The sequence below is a fragment of the Danio rerio genome, chromosome 20 (assembly GCF_049306965.1).
Source record: "Danio rerio strain Tuebingen ecotype United States chromosome 20, GRCz12tu, whole genome shotgun sequence".
NCBI classification, from domain to species: Eukaryota; Metazoa; Chordata; class Actinopteri; order Cypriniformes; family Danionidae; genus Danio; species Danio rerio.
In genome coordinates, this window is record NC_133195.1 from 27,491,292 (window position 1) to 27,508,875 (window position 17,584).

The 17,584-nt window shown below is 39.5% G+C and overlaps 1 protein-coding gene across 9 annotated transcripts in view; it reads right to left on the bottom strand.

Annotated features, from left to right (window-relative positions):
* Nucleotides 1-1,283: 1,283 nt before the first annotated feature.
* epha7 (eph receptor A7) overlaps nt 1,284-17,584 on the bottom strand; it is a 145,591-nt gene continuing 129,290 nt past the window's right edge. For 7 of the 9 annotated variants that reach the window (XM_021468469.3, XM_021468467.3, XM_073932828.1 and 4 more), the window contains exons 15-17: nt 14,401-14,594; nt 4,902-5,057; nt 4,110-4,643 (exon numbers count right to left, since the gene is read on the bottom strand). In XM_021468469.3, coding sequence (XP_021324144.1) covers nt 4,529-4,643; nt 4,902-5,057; nt 14,401-14,594 — 465 coding nt within the window. In that variant the 3' untranslated portion in view covers nt 4,110-4,528. Of the gene's footprint in view, nt 4,644-4,901; nt 5,058-14,400; nt 14,595-17,584 lie in introns of all 9 variants that reach the window. The other 2 variants (XM_021468468.2, NM_001044979.2) reach the window with 2 other exon arrangements.

Consider the following 17,584-nt stretch of genomic DNA (forward strand, 5'->3'; position numbering starts at 1 on the left):
AACAGCCATGACATCTAGCAGATGTTTTCATCATCATGAAGAAAATTATGACAGGAGGAAAAAAACAAAGACATGATAATATACTTTGAGGCCAATCATGCAGATTTCCTTTTTTAAACACAAATCATAGACAGTGTATTGGGATGATTCCAATGGCCATAAACAGACAGTAGAATTCTTCTCGTAATGATGCATGGAACCCTTATTTATAATATTCATAAAATAACAGTGAACTCTTTATATTTCCCCCCATGATTCACAGAAGAAGCTCACTAGAATTTTGTTTAGTGTAACAGTAGCTTATATACCAAAAAAATCTTATCAGGTATATTAATTATATAATCATTGTATTATAAATCAAGAATAATAGCGCAGCCTCAAAGTTAAATACCAGTCATTTAAAATATTTATACTTTTTTCTTTCAAACCACTGGGCATTAATTGTAACCATAAATCTTTAAATCATATTAATAACAATTTGTAAGGTTATTATTAAAAAATAAGTAAAGGTCATTACAAAATAATTACATTTTCATATTTTGAAATGATATGCTCATAAACGATTAAAAAGCCCCTATTATGGGTTTTTGAAAATGACTTTCCATGCAGTGTGTAACACAGCACAGTGAGTAAAAGTGAATGAAAACATCCAGCTGAACGCATTGACATATGAAGTGCCGGTTCCAGTAAAAACATGAACACGCCTTTTCCTTCAGACACTACCTCTTAGGGTAAATCTGTACGGAGCTATTCACATATTGCATCCAAAATCATGTTGAAAGTGAACACATGACGTGTGTTCACGAACACGATAAGAACATGCAAACTCTGCACAGAGAGTGTCGACTGGCTCAGCTACTGTTTGAACCAATGGCCTTCTTGCTGTGGGGTGACAGTGCTAGCCACTGAGCCACCGTGTCGCCTAATCTTAGAATTGAGGAGAAGGGATGGATGGGGGGTCTTCCAAAACTAAAATGAGGAATAAAGTTTTGGCTGGATATTTATATAAAATTTAGAATCATCCGATTGGCTTGTTAGTGATTAGTGATAGGCATCAGCTGTAGTCAGTCCTATCACATGCTCCTCTCGAAATTAGTTTGTGAAACTTGTAAGAACTGATAGGTATTTATAAGAACTGACTTTTCTAGTAAGGAACATCGACTTCAACATAAAATGTATTTAGTTGATTTTAAAATGGTGTATAATATTGTGTAAAATATTGAATAATGTATACTATTGTGACTGTAATCAAGACACACAGAAATTGAAGGCACAGACACATCTATAGAGATTGCATTATATTTCCAAAAATATATGTACAGTCTATTACAAAGGTTACAAAGCAAAAGAAAAAAATGGTCTATGTAACAAGAAATTGTCTAGGTAAATGACCATACAGTTTCTCAACTGGGGAAAATACTTTTTGACCAATGAATACTCTCCATACTCTTGTCACAGAAAAATAAATAATAAATCAACAATTCATTTGTACTGTACATTTTTTCCAACCTAAAAGAGAAAAGGAAAAAAAAAATCTCCTAAAATGGAAACCTATTAGCTCTCTTTGGTCCTACATGAGAAATTATGTACAACTGAAAGAGTGAGGGTGACGAGAATCGGTTGCATGTGAGATAGAAAAATATAGTGCATTTTCAATGAGCTCACTACAGAGTACTTGAGTGAAAAATAAAAAGAAACAACAATCATAAATAAAATATACAAGTTTTACAGCTAGAACATGTACAAATCGTCCTCTGGTTTGTGATTACTCTGACACAATCAACAGTGCTGAACTCTTTGGAATATTCCACTTCACTTTTGTCTGGGTGGGCTTTCGACTGTCTTTCTAGAAGTCTTTAAAACCCTGCTGCACCGTGAACTCAATCAATCCACAGCACAAACTGTCTTGACCCAAAATTCCACTACTATCAAACCAGAAAAGTTCAAAACGGCACAAAGCAGAAAAGGAGGAAAAAAAATTGACAGATTTGTCATTGACCCGTACGGTGGCCTCAATGTGGGATTGATTGAATCCAGGCGTTAATCTCAAATTGGCTCAAATTGCTGTCTCTACAGGGGCCCCGGAGAGGGTAAGGGCCTGTGAGGGGCCCTCGGGAGGCCGGAGTGTGAGATCAGAGCGCGGGGAGGCTGATCCGAGTGACTGCAGCCACTGCTGAAGCTCGGGAGGTTTGTGCTGACCGAGAGCCTTTCCGCTCGCATTCAATTCAAAGGCCTGGCGTGGGCTCAATGCTGAGGTTAGCGGGATGGAAGGATAGCGGATTGGAGATGGGCCTCTAACCAGGGCACGATATGATCCGCGAGGGACGCACACACAAACCAGCTGGGTTCACAATGGAGATGGCATGGCTTTTTTTGAAGCGCCAAACGTTTGGCTGATCCTCCAACGATGCTTTGCTCCAACGGCTTTCTTTCAACTTAAGGAAAATGCCACACGTTGGCACGGCTGTTGTGGTTAAAGTGGCATTGGCTTCCCAGAATAATGAAAATGTGTTTAGCGTGTTTAAATGTGACACATTAATAGTATAAAATGGTGGCAACCCAGCAAATCAAGTCTAAAAAGGTCTACAGTACTATTTAACACTTAAGGCTCTGATATACTTAAAGCAAAATCGGAAAAAAAAAAAAAAAAAAATATATATATATATATATATATATATATATACCAAAACAAAATTCATTTGGGGATTTTAAGGCGTGTTAATGCCTTTAAATGACATTATAAGAAGGTGTGACTTGATGTATTGGTTTAATTTACTCTATCCATCAAGGTTAAATGTCCATAATGCTTTATAGTAAATATTGAAGTATAATTCTAAGCACTATTTTTATACTATAAAGATGCTTCCTTTAAATCAATCTACTGTATAAAGTGCTATTTAAAAAAAAGTATGACGTGTCTGGGGTGCTGCATTGCAGAGCTGGTGCAAATCTGCTCAGGTAATTCTAACTTAAGCAAAAAAAAAAAAAGGGAGAACGGACTTTGTTGTAAGTATTTCAGGGCCTTAAAATGCGTAACATTTAATTGTCAACGAAACATTCAGTCGAGAGTGGAAGGCTGTTATGGCACTAAAACACCAACATAAATCTCATCTATGAGCTCAGCACACAAAAAAAAAAAAGGTGGAAGAAATGCACCAAAACGTCAAGATCCTCGTACAGTATATAAACTCAGCAACTCTCTTTGATCAAATTTCACAGTACTGCCTCTGACTTCCAAGCAGTCTGTGTGTAAAAGTCTATACAGCACCTCAAATTATTGCTCATGTTGGTCAGTCTCTCCCCTACTTAATCGTAATCTCACAAAGAAGCTAAGTACCTAAAAATAAGAGCAATAGTTGACTTGATTTAAGGCAGTATTACTCCTTTACACCACACCATTGTATGATTTCAAAATCAGCAACCGGCTAGGAAACTGATACTTAACCAACAAATGATTTTGTTTCCGAAATGAACATTGTTTTCCCCCCGTTTGTGTGGAAACGTGTTTATGGTAAATAATATCAATATTAAAAAAGGACACATTCAATAACAGCACTGATAAATCCATTCATGTGGTAAATATAAACTTATAAAGAATATTGCCACCGTAATTGTTCTTCTTACATTTTAAAAAAGCTCCACCTGAAGTGGTTAGCAAATCTCTTTGTACTAATTCACATCTGAATTGTAATGTAAGATCATAAAATATACCTAATCATCTGCTCGGGCTGTTCTTAAACACAACCAGCCACCCTCAGGAGCTTCACGTATTACCAAGCAGTGGGATATTACTGCTTGATATATATATAAAAAAAAAAAAAAACAAGTCGGGTCGACTTTATCTTCTGTCTGGAGAGAGCTTCATGTAAATAGTGCTGGCTGGAGAAGACAAACGTCCTCTGTCGACTTTCAGCCTCTGGTTCTGTCTCTTTCCCTCCAGATGAGACGTTTTACCCTGTTGTCAGTTCCGTAACACAATCCGAGAAAACAAGCTAACACAAAATCAATCGAGTAGAAGAGTAACGCACCACATTGGTTAAATGTGGATATTACAAACCAAACGAAATCTCCAAATTCACTCCTTATGAACCGGATTTGCTTATTTTATATTAAAAAAAAAAAAAAACAAAATCAATGAAATCTATAGCAACTATGAGCAAATCAATCTTTTTTGACGATAAAGACAGTTCGTACAAAGCATAAAAATCCTCTGGAATGCTCCGTCTCAGTGACGTGAAGAGTTCTTGAGAGCATCCGGAGGTCTGTCCGCCTGTGTTCTTTGTCCTCATCTGTGTCCTCGTCTCTTGGTTTTCAGCACCTTCACCCAAATCCTTCGCCAAAACAAAGGAATGATTCTGTTCAGCCAGTTCTGGAAGGTTAATCTCACCGGAAGGGTGTGGAACATTTTTTTTTTTTTTTTTTGAGAAATGTTTAGTTTTTCCGATTTTTGTTTGCTGTGTCACACACTTTGCTGTGCTGTCCTGGAGACTTCTGCTTCATCCAACTGGGAAGGGGCTGTGGATGCCCATCACACTTGAACGCCCGTCCCGTGAAGATGCAACATCTGCGCTCTCATAGTCTGTATACTGCTCATGATCTTCTTCTGATGGCCCACCAAGGAGATTCCCAAACTCATTACGTCCCTAAAGCAGAAACACAACGTTCATAAATCACAGCAATGGAGCATGAAGCGCCCGAGAGCTATTTCATTAGCAAAGCAAAAAAGGAAACTGAGAAAAAGCCATATTAACTACAACACGATGAATCAAAGAGATCTGATTAAAATTCAGCGCAATGTCAGGATGGTATTGTGAATGAGAGCTGAGGGCTGAAATGACTCCTAGAAAGATCATGCATTTCTGTGGAGCGTGACAGTGTGAGCGAGGGATCAGAGCTCTTACTCGATAGTCATTCGAGCCACAGATTCAAGCGAGCTGTAGCCGGCGGCTGTGAAGTTGTCCATGTATCTCTCCATCTTGATGGCTTCCAACCACTCGCTGACCAATCGGAAAGAGGTGAAATCTGGAGTGTTCTGGTCAAGTAGTGGACTTATGGGTCTGAGGAAGAAGAAGATAAACAAAATGTTATAAAAAGAGAAAAATAAGAGCTATAGAAGGTGCAGTATCATTACTAATGGTATATAGTACTGTACTCAGTTAACATAAAAAAAAAAAAAAAAAAAAAAAAAATATATATATATATATATATATATATATATATATATATATATATATATATATATATATATATATATATATATCATCAAGTACCTATTCTGTGTCATGGTGATCGGAAAATATCGTGTACCGAGTCTAATGCTTCAAGCTTTATAAGGCATTAAGCACATTTTTCCTCCAAGTATGAACCTTGATAGAAGATGCTGCATATAATACGTTAAATACGTCTCTTATAACCATTTAGGTTTGAAAATATCATGGCTAGAAGCAGCTTCATTGATTTTACTTCGGCTTAGTCCTTTATTTATCAGGGGTCGCCACAGTGGAATGAACCGCCAAAGAAACTTCTTTATTGTTAGAAAATAGGCCTTTAAACTACTGTTTATTGCAATAAGTATATTAAAAGTAGTTATATTATTAATTTATAATCTAATAATTCCAGCCAACTTTTAGTGAACTTGCAATATTGTAAAAAAAAAAAAAATTAAAAAATAAAATTTGGTTGTTATATGTCGAAAGGCCTAAATACATGCAAGACCATTCAAATATTTTGCTTGTAACCTACGATTGACAACTGATCTCTCAATGAGAGAAGGAGGGATTTACTGCTCTATTCATTTAACCTAACAAATGTAATGCTTAGAACTGTGCCTCTCCCGACCTGTTCTCAGGCTCATTCTGTCAGGGTTCTGCCACTCTGATCTTGTAAATTCTTGTTTTGGCGGCAGATCTCTGACACTACTCGTGTCTGGTCCTGTTTCTGTCTCTGTGTGCGCGCGCGCCGTCGTGGGTGTACGCAAAGTGTGCGCGCTCCTGCTTGACGCAGCCGCGTGCGCGCTCTGCGTCCCTCAGACGCGTGCGCTCTTGTACTCGTGTTTGTGTTTTCGTCTGTCAGCAGCATGGTGTTTCATTCCCAGCGTCTCAGTCTTGTTGGTTTCGGTTTTGGTCGGCGCTGGGATGAAGCATGCATGCTGCATATGTGAGCGCATGGTGAGTTTTCATTCATCGTGTGCTCGTGTCTTGCGTCTTTTGTCAAAGCACGTGGCTCGGTGTTTACATTGTGGTCACGTGCTTTTGTCGTGTGCTTCAGTGTTGTGTTATGTGAGCGCATGGCTTGTATTGTCTCTCTGTGTCATGCGCTCTCCCGTCTATTGTCTAGTCCCACCCTCCTTGTTAACCCATTATTAGTTTGTCATGTTCACCTGTGTGTCATTTACTTTTTGCTTTATAATCCCCCTCATGTTTTCAGTCCTTTGCGAGTTCGTCATCATATGTTGTCGATATTTACCTGTCTTGCTGTGTCCAGTCCTGCCTTGTCGTGCCTGCCCAGTCAAGTTTGTTTGTTTGATTTATTGTTTGTTGTAGAAGTGTTTTCCCCCTCGGGGTTGTTTATTTTGCCTTTTATTTTATTTTTTAATTAATAAATCCTACTTCACTCTGCGCTTGGGTCCTTGCTCCTGTTTTCCTTTACCGGATCGTGACAGTACGAACTCGCCAAAAATGAGGACCCAGCAGAGTGAAGACAGCCCCTTCTCCAGCCGCATACTGCAGCTCATCAGTCTGCAGTCGCTGCGGCAACGTGGCATGAAGGTGGAAAGTTTTGCGGCTAAATTTTGTGTGGCAGCAGAGGGGCTGGGGTTTAATGATCAAGCCCTGGTGAACCTCCTTAACTATGCCCTCGACAAGCCCCTCAATATCCAGCAGATGCTGAAATTGGGAGGGCTATCTTACCATCAGTTTGTGGAGCATTTGGTTCATCAGGCTGCTTATAGCGAACATCCCAATCCCAGCTCTCTGTTGCCCTCTGCTCTGCAGCTAAAGGAGAGAGTGATTCTTCAGGAGGAGAGGATCCCTTGCACCACCACCAGCACCGCCTCCCAGCCCATGTCCAGCCCTCAAGGGCTGACCCGCACTCAGAAGCGGAGGTTAAAAAGGAAGACCTCTGCTGCAGTGTCGGCTCCAGCCCCAGAGCGCCCTCCAGTGTCGGCTCCAGCCCCAGAGCGCCCTCCAGTGTCGGCTCCAGCCCCAGAGCGCCCTCCAGTGTCGGCTCCAGCCCCAGAGCGCCCTCCAGTGTCGGCTCCAGCCCCAGAGCGCCCTCCAGTGTCGGCTCCAGCCCCAGAGCGCCCTCCAGTGTCGGCTCCAGCCCCAGAGCGCCCTCCAGTGTCGGCTCCAGCCCCAGAGCGCCCTCCAGTGTCGGCTCCAGCCCCAGAGCGCCCTCCAGTGTCGGCTCCAGCCCCAGAGCGCCCTCCAGTGTCGGCTCCAGCCCCTAAGCGCCCTCCAGTGTCGGCTCCAGCCCCTGAGCGCCCTCCAGTGTCGGCTCCAGCCCCTGAATGCAGCTCAGTGCCGGTCCCAGTCTGGCTCCTTGCCCTGCCGGTGCCACCCAGACGTCTTGCCCAGCCGGCCCCAGCCCGGCTCCTTGCCCTGCTGGCGCCACCCAGACGTCTTGCCCTGCCGGCGCCACCTAGACGTCTTGCTCTCCCGGCGCCACCCAGACGTCTTGCCCTGCCGGCGCCACCCAGACGTCTTGCCCTGCCGGCTTCAGCCCAGCTCCTTTCCCTGCCGGCACCACCCAGACGTCAAGCCCTGCCGGCCCCAGCCCGGTTCCTTGCCCTGCCGGCACCAACCAGACGTCTTGCCCTGCCGGCCCCAGCCCGGCTCTTTTCCCTGCCGGCCCCAACCAGACGTCTTGCCCTGCCGGCGCACCCCAGACGTCTTGCCCAGCCGGCCCCAGCCCGGCTCCTAGCCCCTCCGGCTCCCCTCTGGTCTTCAGCCCCTCCGGCTCCCCTCTTGTCTTCAGCCCCCTCCGGCTCCCCTCTGGTCTTCAGCCCTGCCCGCTCCCCTCTGGTCTTCAGCCCTGCCGGCTCCCCTCTGGTCTTCAGCCCCGCCGGCTCCCCTCTGGTCTTCAGTCCCGCCGGCTTTAGTTAAGTCGCCTCTAGACCAGCCGGCTCCCCACAGGCCTTCATCCCGGCCAGCTCCCTACAGGCCTCCTGCCTTGCTATCCCAGGCCGATCCTCCTTGGGTTGTCCCTCCTGCTCCACCTTGGAGCATGCCTCTGCCACCCTGGACTGATCCTCCGGCTCCACCCTGGTTCCCTGCCGGGGTCCCTGATCCATTGCACCTGTCCTGGACTGTCCCTCCTGATCCTCCCTGGTTTTGCCCTCCCATCCCTCCCTTGTTTGTCTTGTTGGGTCTGACTTGGCTCCCCTCCCTCCCCCCCTTCATGTCTTGCCTGTTCACCTCCCTGTCTTGTGTTTGTTGATGTTGCCTGTTTTGTTGTCTTGTGGTGTTTCTTGTCTGTCTTGTACCTTGTTGGATGTTCCCTTTAGGGACGCCAGGTGGCGTCCCTTTTGGGGGGGGGGGGTAGTGTCAGGGTTCTGCCACTCTGATCTTGTAAATTCTTGTTTTGGCGGCAGATCTCTGACACTACTCGTGTCTGGTCCTGTTTCTGTCTCTGTGTGCGCGCGCGCCGTCGTGGGTGTACGCAAAGTGTGCGCGCTCCTGCTTGACGCAGCCGCGTGCGCGCTCTGCGTCCCTCAGACGCGTGCGCTCTTGTACTCGTGTTTGTGTTTTCGTCTGTCAGCAGCATGGTGTTTCATTCCCAGCGTCTCAGTCTTGTTGGTTTCGGTTTTGGTCGGCGCTGGGATGAAGCATGCATGCTGCATATGTGAGCGCATGGTGAGTTTTCATTCATCGTGTGCTCGTGTCTTGCGTCTTTTGTCAAAGCACGTGGCTCGGTGTTTACATTGTGGTCACGTGCTTTTGTCGTGTGCTTCAGTGTTGTGTTATGTGAGCGCATGGCTTGTATTGTCTCTCTGTGTCATGCGCTCTCCCGTCTATTGTCTAGTCCCACCCTCCTTGTTAACCCATTATTAGTTTGTCATGTTCACCTGTGTGTCATTTACTTTTTGCTTTATAATCCCCCTCATGTTTTCAGTCCTTTGCGAGTTCGTCATCATATGTTGTCGATATTTACCTGTCTTGCTGTGTCCAGTCCTGCCTTGTCGTGCCTGCCCAGTCAAGTTTGTTTGTTTGATTTATTGTTTGTTGTAGAAGTGTTTTCCCCCTCGGGGTTGTTTATTTTGCCTTTTATTTTATTTTTTAATTAATAAATCCTACTTCACTCTGCGCTTGGGTCCTTGCTCCTGTTTTCCTTTACCGGATCGTGACACATTCACTCTTGTCGCCATGATTTCTGGGTGTTTTAACATATTTTTGGTGATCATGGAACCGATTTGATTATGCAGGAGACTTGCGGAACTTCCAGGAGAGGTCATAAGGTTGGATGAGACACTAGACAGGAGCAATCATTCTGCTCGCACCACAGCAGCTCAAAACATAAACGATGGCTGCACTCTTTAAATACACTATTAATAATAAAATTAAGGAAAAACATTTTAAAATACTACAGTTTACCCAGTGAAATCAGTATTATCAAAGTACATTGGAATGGAGGACATCTGTAGTTTCTGTAATGCAGATAAAGAGAGCCTTTGTCATTTATTTTTTGAATGCCATGTTGTAAACAATTTCTGGAAGGATCTAGCCAAATATATATTTAAAATAACAAAACTTATTTTTAAGGGCGAGGCAGTGGCGCAGTAGGTAGTGCTGTCGCCTTACAGCAAGAAGGTCGCTGGTTCGAACCTCGTTTCAGTTGGCGTTTCTGTGTGGAGTTAGCATGTTCTCCCTGCCTTCGCGTGGGTTTCCTCCGGGTGCTCCGGTTTCCCCCACAGTCCAAAGACATGTGGTACAGGTGAATTGGGTAGGCTAAATTGTCCATAGTGTATGAGTGAATATGTGTGTTGATGTTTCCCAGAGATGGGTTGCAGCTGGAAGGGCATCCGCTGTGTAAAAACTTGCTGGATAAGTTGGCAGTTCATTCCGCTGTGGCGACCCCGGATTAATAAAGGGACTAAGCCGACAAGAAAATGAATGAATGAAAAACTTATTTTACATAAAAATAAATATATAAATAAATAAATAAATATATATATATATATATATATATATATATATATATATATATATATATATATATATATATATATATATATATATATATATATATATATATATTTTTTTTTTTTATTATGAAAACAAATCCAGCAAAACTGTTGAATGCATTATTAATCTCCTTATCTTATTGGCAAAATTTTACATACACAAACAGACATTTGCTAAATCATCTCCCAGAATAAGTTTTTTTTTTTGTATCAAGTTTGACTTCTTTATATCTACTGTGAAAATATTAAAAAGCAAAAAATATAAGATGCATATCAACTATTATAACACTTTTTTTTGATTCCCCAATCAATTCTTAAAATGTAAAAATATATTTATATAAAAATGTAAATATGATGTAAAAATAATAAATAAATAAATATATATATATATATATATATATATATATATATATATATATATATATATATATATATATATATATATATATATATATATATTACCATTGTTGTATCAGTTTTTAATGTTTTATCTTTTATATTGTGTTGTATTTTTGTTCCTGATGGTTTATGCAATAAAAAAAAATACAATGGCTTCACTTGCAACAAAGAGACGATCACCCGCACAAGTCACGTCATTAAACTGTAAACAGAGAACGTAACGCATCTGTACATATTTTATCTATACTGTGACATGAGTGCAGCAATAGCTCATGCCCCCAAGGATCATTCACCTACTGCTGTGGCTGCTGTAGGCTATGCATAATATACAGCAGCAGGCGTGTGTCTTCCTCTGCTTTTAAACTCATGTACAAACACTTGCAATCGGTTCACCAGATTGGGCAGATCGGCAAGGACCAATTGAGTCATAAAATGTAACTATCGGCCAATACCGATTTTCCGATCGATCGGAGGATCCCAAATATTAACATTTGTATTTAGAAAATGTATGTAGTAATTATCAATTTCAATAAAAATCAATAAAACTAATTGCTGAAATGATTAATAAAGCTGCGGTCGCACTGCACTTTTCTCCCTATAGACTTCCATTCATACATACGTGAATGCTTTAGACCGGAAACGCAAGCTTGTGCGACAAATTTCGCGTCTCGCTGGGTTGCAAAGTTCAAGCTTGGTGAACTCTGACCTGAGAAATTGTATTACTTGACTGCGCGAGGATCAAAACATGACCTCTCTGGACAGAAATTTTAAATATGAACCAATCGCTCATCTTGTTTAATCCCGCCCCTTTTCGCAGAGCCGTACTACAGAATTCAGCAAGCTCAAACTCTAGTGTGACTGCGGCATTATTTAGATAAAAAATAGATACTATATTGACTAAAAATTCTATTTTATAGTTAAATGTAAAATACTATCTATCATTTAATCATACATTTCTAATTGTAATTTGACATCTGACAGTACATTTTAATTATGCATGCCAACAACAGCTACATACATGCTTAGATAGATAGCATCCTTGTGTTGTTTTTGTTTGTTTCACTGCATGTAATTAGTTGTCTAATTCAATTAAAATGAACGACTCATAGCTGAAAACTACATTGACTTAATTGAGCAATATTAGAAAGCTGCCTGCCATAATTTTATTTGTTAATTTAATATCCATTTTAATTGGGTATGAGATGTACAATGACATGATATTTTTTTTTTGCAGTTGTATAGCTAATAATGAATTGTAACTCAGATTGGTATGGCGCCAGACCTATCTAACATGAATTACAGTCAATGAGACTAGGCTTATTACGTTCACATTTGTACTGACTAAATGAACTGCTTGCTTTGCATTACTTGTCACAGGAATGATTAAGGGAGTTTAGATGAACTACAGGATTCTTCCAAAAGTTTTAAAGGTCATCTCTTTAGTGTGAGACGCAGATCCTGTTATGATTGTAAACACACTTCCTCTCGCTAATACCACACCGAGGGCTGAAATTCCCTCAAGGCTTTAAAGTCTCAAACACTCATTATGACAATTGATTTAAAGTCCTTGTTATCGAACATAAAGGCATGGAGGCTGTTTCGCTTTATTGATTCCCCGGGATTTATCTTTCATCAGTAAACCCTAGCGGATAAATCAAAAGCCGGACAGATGGAACTGTTCGCAAATTTACTTGTGAACACATAAAAGGGCTCAGAGATGTTGCAGTGAGGTGCAGGAGTATAAAACATAACAAGCGTCTTCCATGCATCATAAAAATAAAGCTGGTGCATGAACGGTATAATTTTCCGTTGAGAAAAGTGCTGACAGTATAAAAAGAAATACAAAATTCTGATACTTTGTGCAGACTTTAACAAAATTAACAAATATTGTCCATTTCATACTTTTGTGATACCATGATGTTTTCCCACATTAAATAATACTATTTTACGAATATTAGACTTTTGTGTTTGGACAGTTTAATATAAATCATCTTTAGGTTATCGCTTCGAGCAGGGGTTCTCAATCTCATTACTGGCGCTGTAGTGTCCTGAAGATTTTAGCTTCAACCCCAATCAGACATACCTGGGTTAGCTAATCAAGCACTAACTAGGCTTTCTAAAAAAATCTGTCCAGGTGTGTTGAAGAAAGTTGGAGCTAAAATCTACAGGACACCAGCTTTCCAGAACCGAGTTTGAGGTTTATATGTTTCCAAAAGTTGCAGAATACATGTTAATTTCATCTGTGAAAAATAGCTAAAGCTAGTGTAAACACAAATTGCAGTGTACTATACATGGCACATCTATAGTTGAATCCAACGCAAAATCAACAAAAAGCTGCGATCTTGCAGAATTCTTAATTTTAACGCAAAACAATGGCAAAAAAATGTAAATAATCTCATAAAACATTCAATTCCAAAACATATAATCAAATCATATTTATTTCAGTTGGCAATTTATTGTTTTAAGTGACTTATAGACATTGCAAACGCAGAACACAGAATGTATTTGAGTCTCTCTTGAAAAATGATGTCTCACCTGCGCCCTCACAATCATTACATTACATAGAAGGGGAGAATTGTTTTGCAGCCTATGCAGTTAGCAGAAGTGGATGAAGCGTGACTGATTTACACGTGAAGTCAATGCAAAGATGAGATTAGACATCCTGTGCCACGAATTGGGCGTTTCAAGGATGACAGCCGCTGGACGTGCCCGAATTGAAGGACATTATTTGTGCTTTACATGTATGGCTGGTATTATGACGTGCACCAAATCGATAAAATATTTTGTTTTACTTTTTCCTGCAGATAACGAGAGAAAGCCCTTTCCTGCCATTGACTAGTTTTAGGTGTATTACGCCCCATTCACATTTAATGGGTGACGTCAAGCATTGCCGAACTGAATTGTGGGTCCGTTGGCACTGCTTCAGCGACACTGCTTGCTGCAGAAGTTAGACATTTCTCACTTTTCAAGCATTAGCAGAAGTGTCAGCCAATCAGATTGCTTTATGCAAATACCTCAGCTCAGGCAGTAGCCGATCATAATGTCATTGGCTGACGTTACTATGACAATCGCATCAGCCCCAACTTCAGCTATGTCCACCGTAAAGCATTGACACTGAAGCCTTACCACATGTCCTATGTGTGAGGTGCATGATGTCAGATGCTCTGGGAAGTGAAACTTGAGAAAGTAAGATTGTGGGTAAAAAAAAGAATTATACAACCTTCCTTTAGCTTAATCCCTACTGTTTTAGATTGGTTTCAGATCTTGTCCTAACAAGAGACCAAAATGAAGAAGCTTTATTGCTTTATTTTTATGATTTGTGTCATAGTTGTTGTGTCAGATTGTGCACCTAACATAGTAGACTACCTAATATGCTAAATAAGATATATTATATATTTAGTTTTTTAATTGCATTTATTTTTTTATATATCTTCAGTTTTGTGATGAAAGACCTGCGCTATGTCCTGACAAATGGGCAGTGGATGTAGGTGGTGCTTCTCTGTTTTGGTTCAGTTTCAATAACATTCATCACTAGCACCTGCTGATTGGATCCTATTTAAGAATTTTGGTTGTATTTAGAAAAACTCAATGGCAGAAACTCCTGTTCCTGAAGTTAGAAATATTAAAAGTAAAAAAAATACAGAATTTTGTTTTACGTGCAAATGCCAAATTATTTAGTTTGTTTTTTATTTTATATTTATTTATATATTATAGAGAGAGAGAGAGAGAGAGAGAGAGAGAGAGACGAATGGAAATCTGTATCAGAATCTACCAAATTGCTTATAAAAATGTAAGCAAAAAAATTGAATGTGCATCCTCACCGTAAACACGTTCCCATTGGCGTTTTTAAGGTGTTAGGGTTGCGGATCATTTTATCCAAGATGCCTACAATCTGGTCAAATTTGGGCCGATCGGCTCTGTCTTTCTGCCAGCAGTCCAGCATGAGCTGATGGAGGCCAGGAGGGCAGTCCATGGGGGCGGGAAGACGATATCCCTCCTCTATAGCCTTTATGACCTGAGAGAGATGGAAAATCACAAATGGTGTTAAAGGAAACCAAGAGGTTCAGAAATGGCCAGCTTAGCTGTTAGCATCAAGACAGAAACATACAACGCACCTTGGACTTTTTGCCTATTAATAAAGAGTTGTTTTAAGCATAATGTAAAGAAAACACCCAAAAATACACTTCTGTTTCTTCTTACACTGCTGTTTGTTATCTATTCGCAATTTGTATCTAGATTTCAAAACATTTACCTAAATTACAATTCACATTTTTAAATTAGTTGTTTTTTTCTCGTACAATGCCATAAATCATCTCAGGACAAATTAATTTATTTAAATGGAGGGATATGTTCATACTATACTTGTATTTTAACAAAAAAACAAATCCATTTTCTGAATTACAGTTTTATAAAAGTAGATTTCTTAAAATATTGTGTGTAAAAACAAATAAAACCAACATTTTGAACCTGACTTCCTGACATCCAGTGTTCAGGTTTTTGTGCTAGAAATGTAAGCAAATTAGAACATAATTAATATAATAATGCCTAATTTATCATATTTAAACAAAATTTTATAACACATGTTATACAAAAAAAGTTTGCAGTATATAATATAATCAATCAACTGAAGAAGCATGGTGATAACTTTTATTTTTTACACTATTCACCTCCAGCTCTCACCCTTTAATCAGGAGTCTGTAAACAGTGGTTCTGCTGAATAAATGTGTTGTGGTTTACCTCCAGCATAACACACTCCAACAGAGGAGAAGCAGATTAACCAGATGTGATTACTCTTGCGCTGGTTATTGGAGGGATTGTGAGCGTAAGGAAAGGGCAGAACTAAAACCTACTGCACTAAAAGGCGTCTGTTGAACATCTGCTTGCGTCGGTCATAATATTGTGAGACTTTGTAATTAACTAACTACAGTAAGAGGGTTATGGTTTAAAGCAATGATGGACACATGGTTGCTTGGGTGTTTGTGCAGTTGACTGACTCCATGTGTCAGGTTTATTAATGTAAAGGGACCATAATGCAATGTAACCACCTGCTCTCTCCCTCACTCATTATACCTGGTATTGAGTTGTGAACAATGTATATTAAGAATTTTTAAACCATATGAATAAAATATTTTTAACTAATTTTTAAACATAATGCTTTAAATAACTTACTTTAATGACAGTACATAATATTTTACTATAGATTTAAAGTGTAATTTAAAGTCATTTTTTTGTGAGGATTTTTTGTGAAGTGTGAGGAAAAAAATGGGGGTGACTTAAAACATAATATTTATTTACAAAAAAAGCCTGTTATACTAAAAAAAGTGTTATATTATATTATATTATATTATATTATATTATATTATATTATATTATATTATATTATATTATATTATATTATATTATAATATATTATATTATATTATATATTTCTTAGTATGTATGCATTAAATTAATTAAAATTATATTATTTTATATTATATTAGTAAAATAGTTATTAAATATATGAAAATAACTGTAACTAAAATATAAAATAAGCAAATCTGTTAATGTCTGAAAAACTGATAATGTCCTGGCAGTAAATTACTATGGTGTTTTCTATTAAAAAAGTTTTTTTTTTTTTAATTACTACTTATGTAGTTACTTATTTTATTTGTTGTTGAGAAGTACATTTTGCTGTACTATAGTTATAATGTTGGCCTATATTTTGTTTCAATTTCTTAAATTTAAATCAAAATGTGATGCAATGTGGTGAATATGCTAAAATTATACAGTTTGTGCCTATTTATTTTTCAAATAAACATGGCTTTGGTGTTCCTAAAGAGTTTAAATAAATAAATGAAATCTTACCAACCACGACTTTTGAATAGTAGTGTGTGTGTGTGTGTGTGTGTGTGTGTGTGTGTGTGTGTGTATATATATGTTACAGTAAAAATGTGGAAATAAAGATATTGTCTCACAACTAGCACTTAAATTGCTACAGCTACCAGAATATGAGCTTACTAAACTAAAACAAAGAGCCGGCTTGTCCAGATCTGTGATTTCCCACTTTGTCTACTCTTGAGGAATACTAGACTGTTTATTTTCCCCGAATCCTCATCTGCTATTCTTGTCGTGTCTCTCCAAACAAGGCTTGAGCTACGGAAAAGAAAAGTGTCAAAACAGAAAGAGTTGAAGAAATGTAAATATTTCCTTCTTTTTTAGCAGCCCTCAAGGAGTTGTTCGCCTCTGCCTCAAAAAGGGTATAAAAACATCTGACGTTGAGGCCTGACAAGTATCAAGACTCCACCGAGGCAAACGTTTGAACAGAAATAAAAAAAAAAAAGTACCTAAAAAGTCTGATGCTAGCTAGCTAGCAGCTAATACAGAGCGCTAACGTGAGCAGGTAATTACAAGACGTCATTAGTTTCTCTGATAAGGCTTGTTTACTTTCTCAGAGGATGTTCAAGCTTGAAAAGAAAAATCTGCCGTACACAAGACAAGTGCCTTCATACACCGCCAGATTAACAGCATTTCCCCTCATACATATGATTAGCCGTGACTGTATCTGAATTTCAATCCGGTTCAACTTGAAAACCCTGCACGCATGTGATCAGAATGATGAACGGCACTTTGCTGTCCCAATTTTCTTTGAGACAAAAGCTCGGCCCGCGGATCGTTCAGAAGGTTTTGCATGGCTAAGCAGATATCTTTAAATTGATTGAACTCTGCTAATGATGAATTTGGCTCGCATTATCATTTCTCATTATAAAGGTTGAAAGTGTGGCGGAATACATAAAAGGAATTGTACAAGCAAAAAACACTCCGTTGGTTTCTGCGGATCCATTAAAGCTTTTTATCCTCAAAATGTATCATTAAAACAAGGTCAGTCGTGACACCTGTGTTGATACGCAATGAGGAAATCCAAAGTGTCAGATGTGCTTATCTGTCCTGCTTCTTCAGTACCTGCAGATTATCTTCACCTCATAACTATGGACTTTTAATGCAAGCCATGGTTTTGAAAGACGT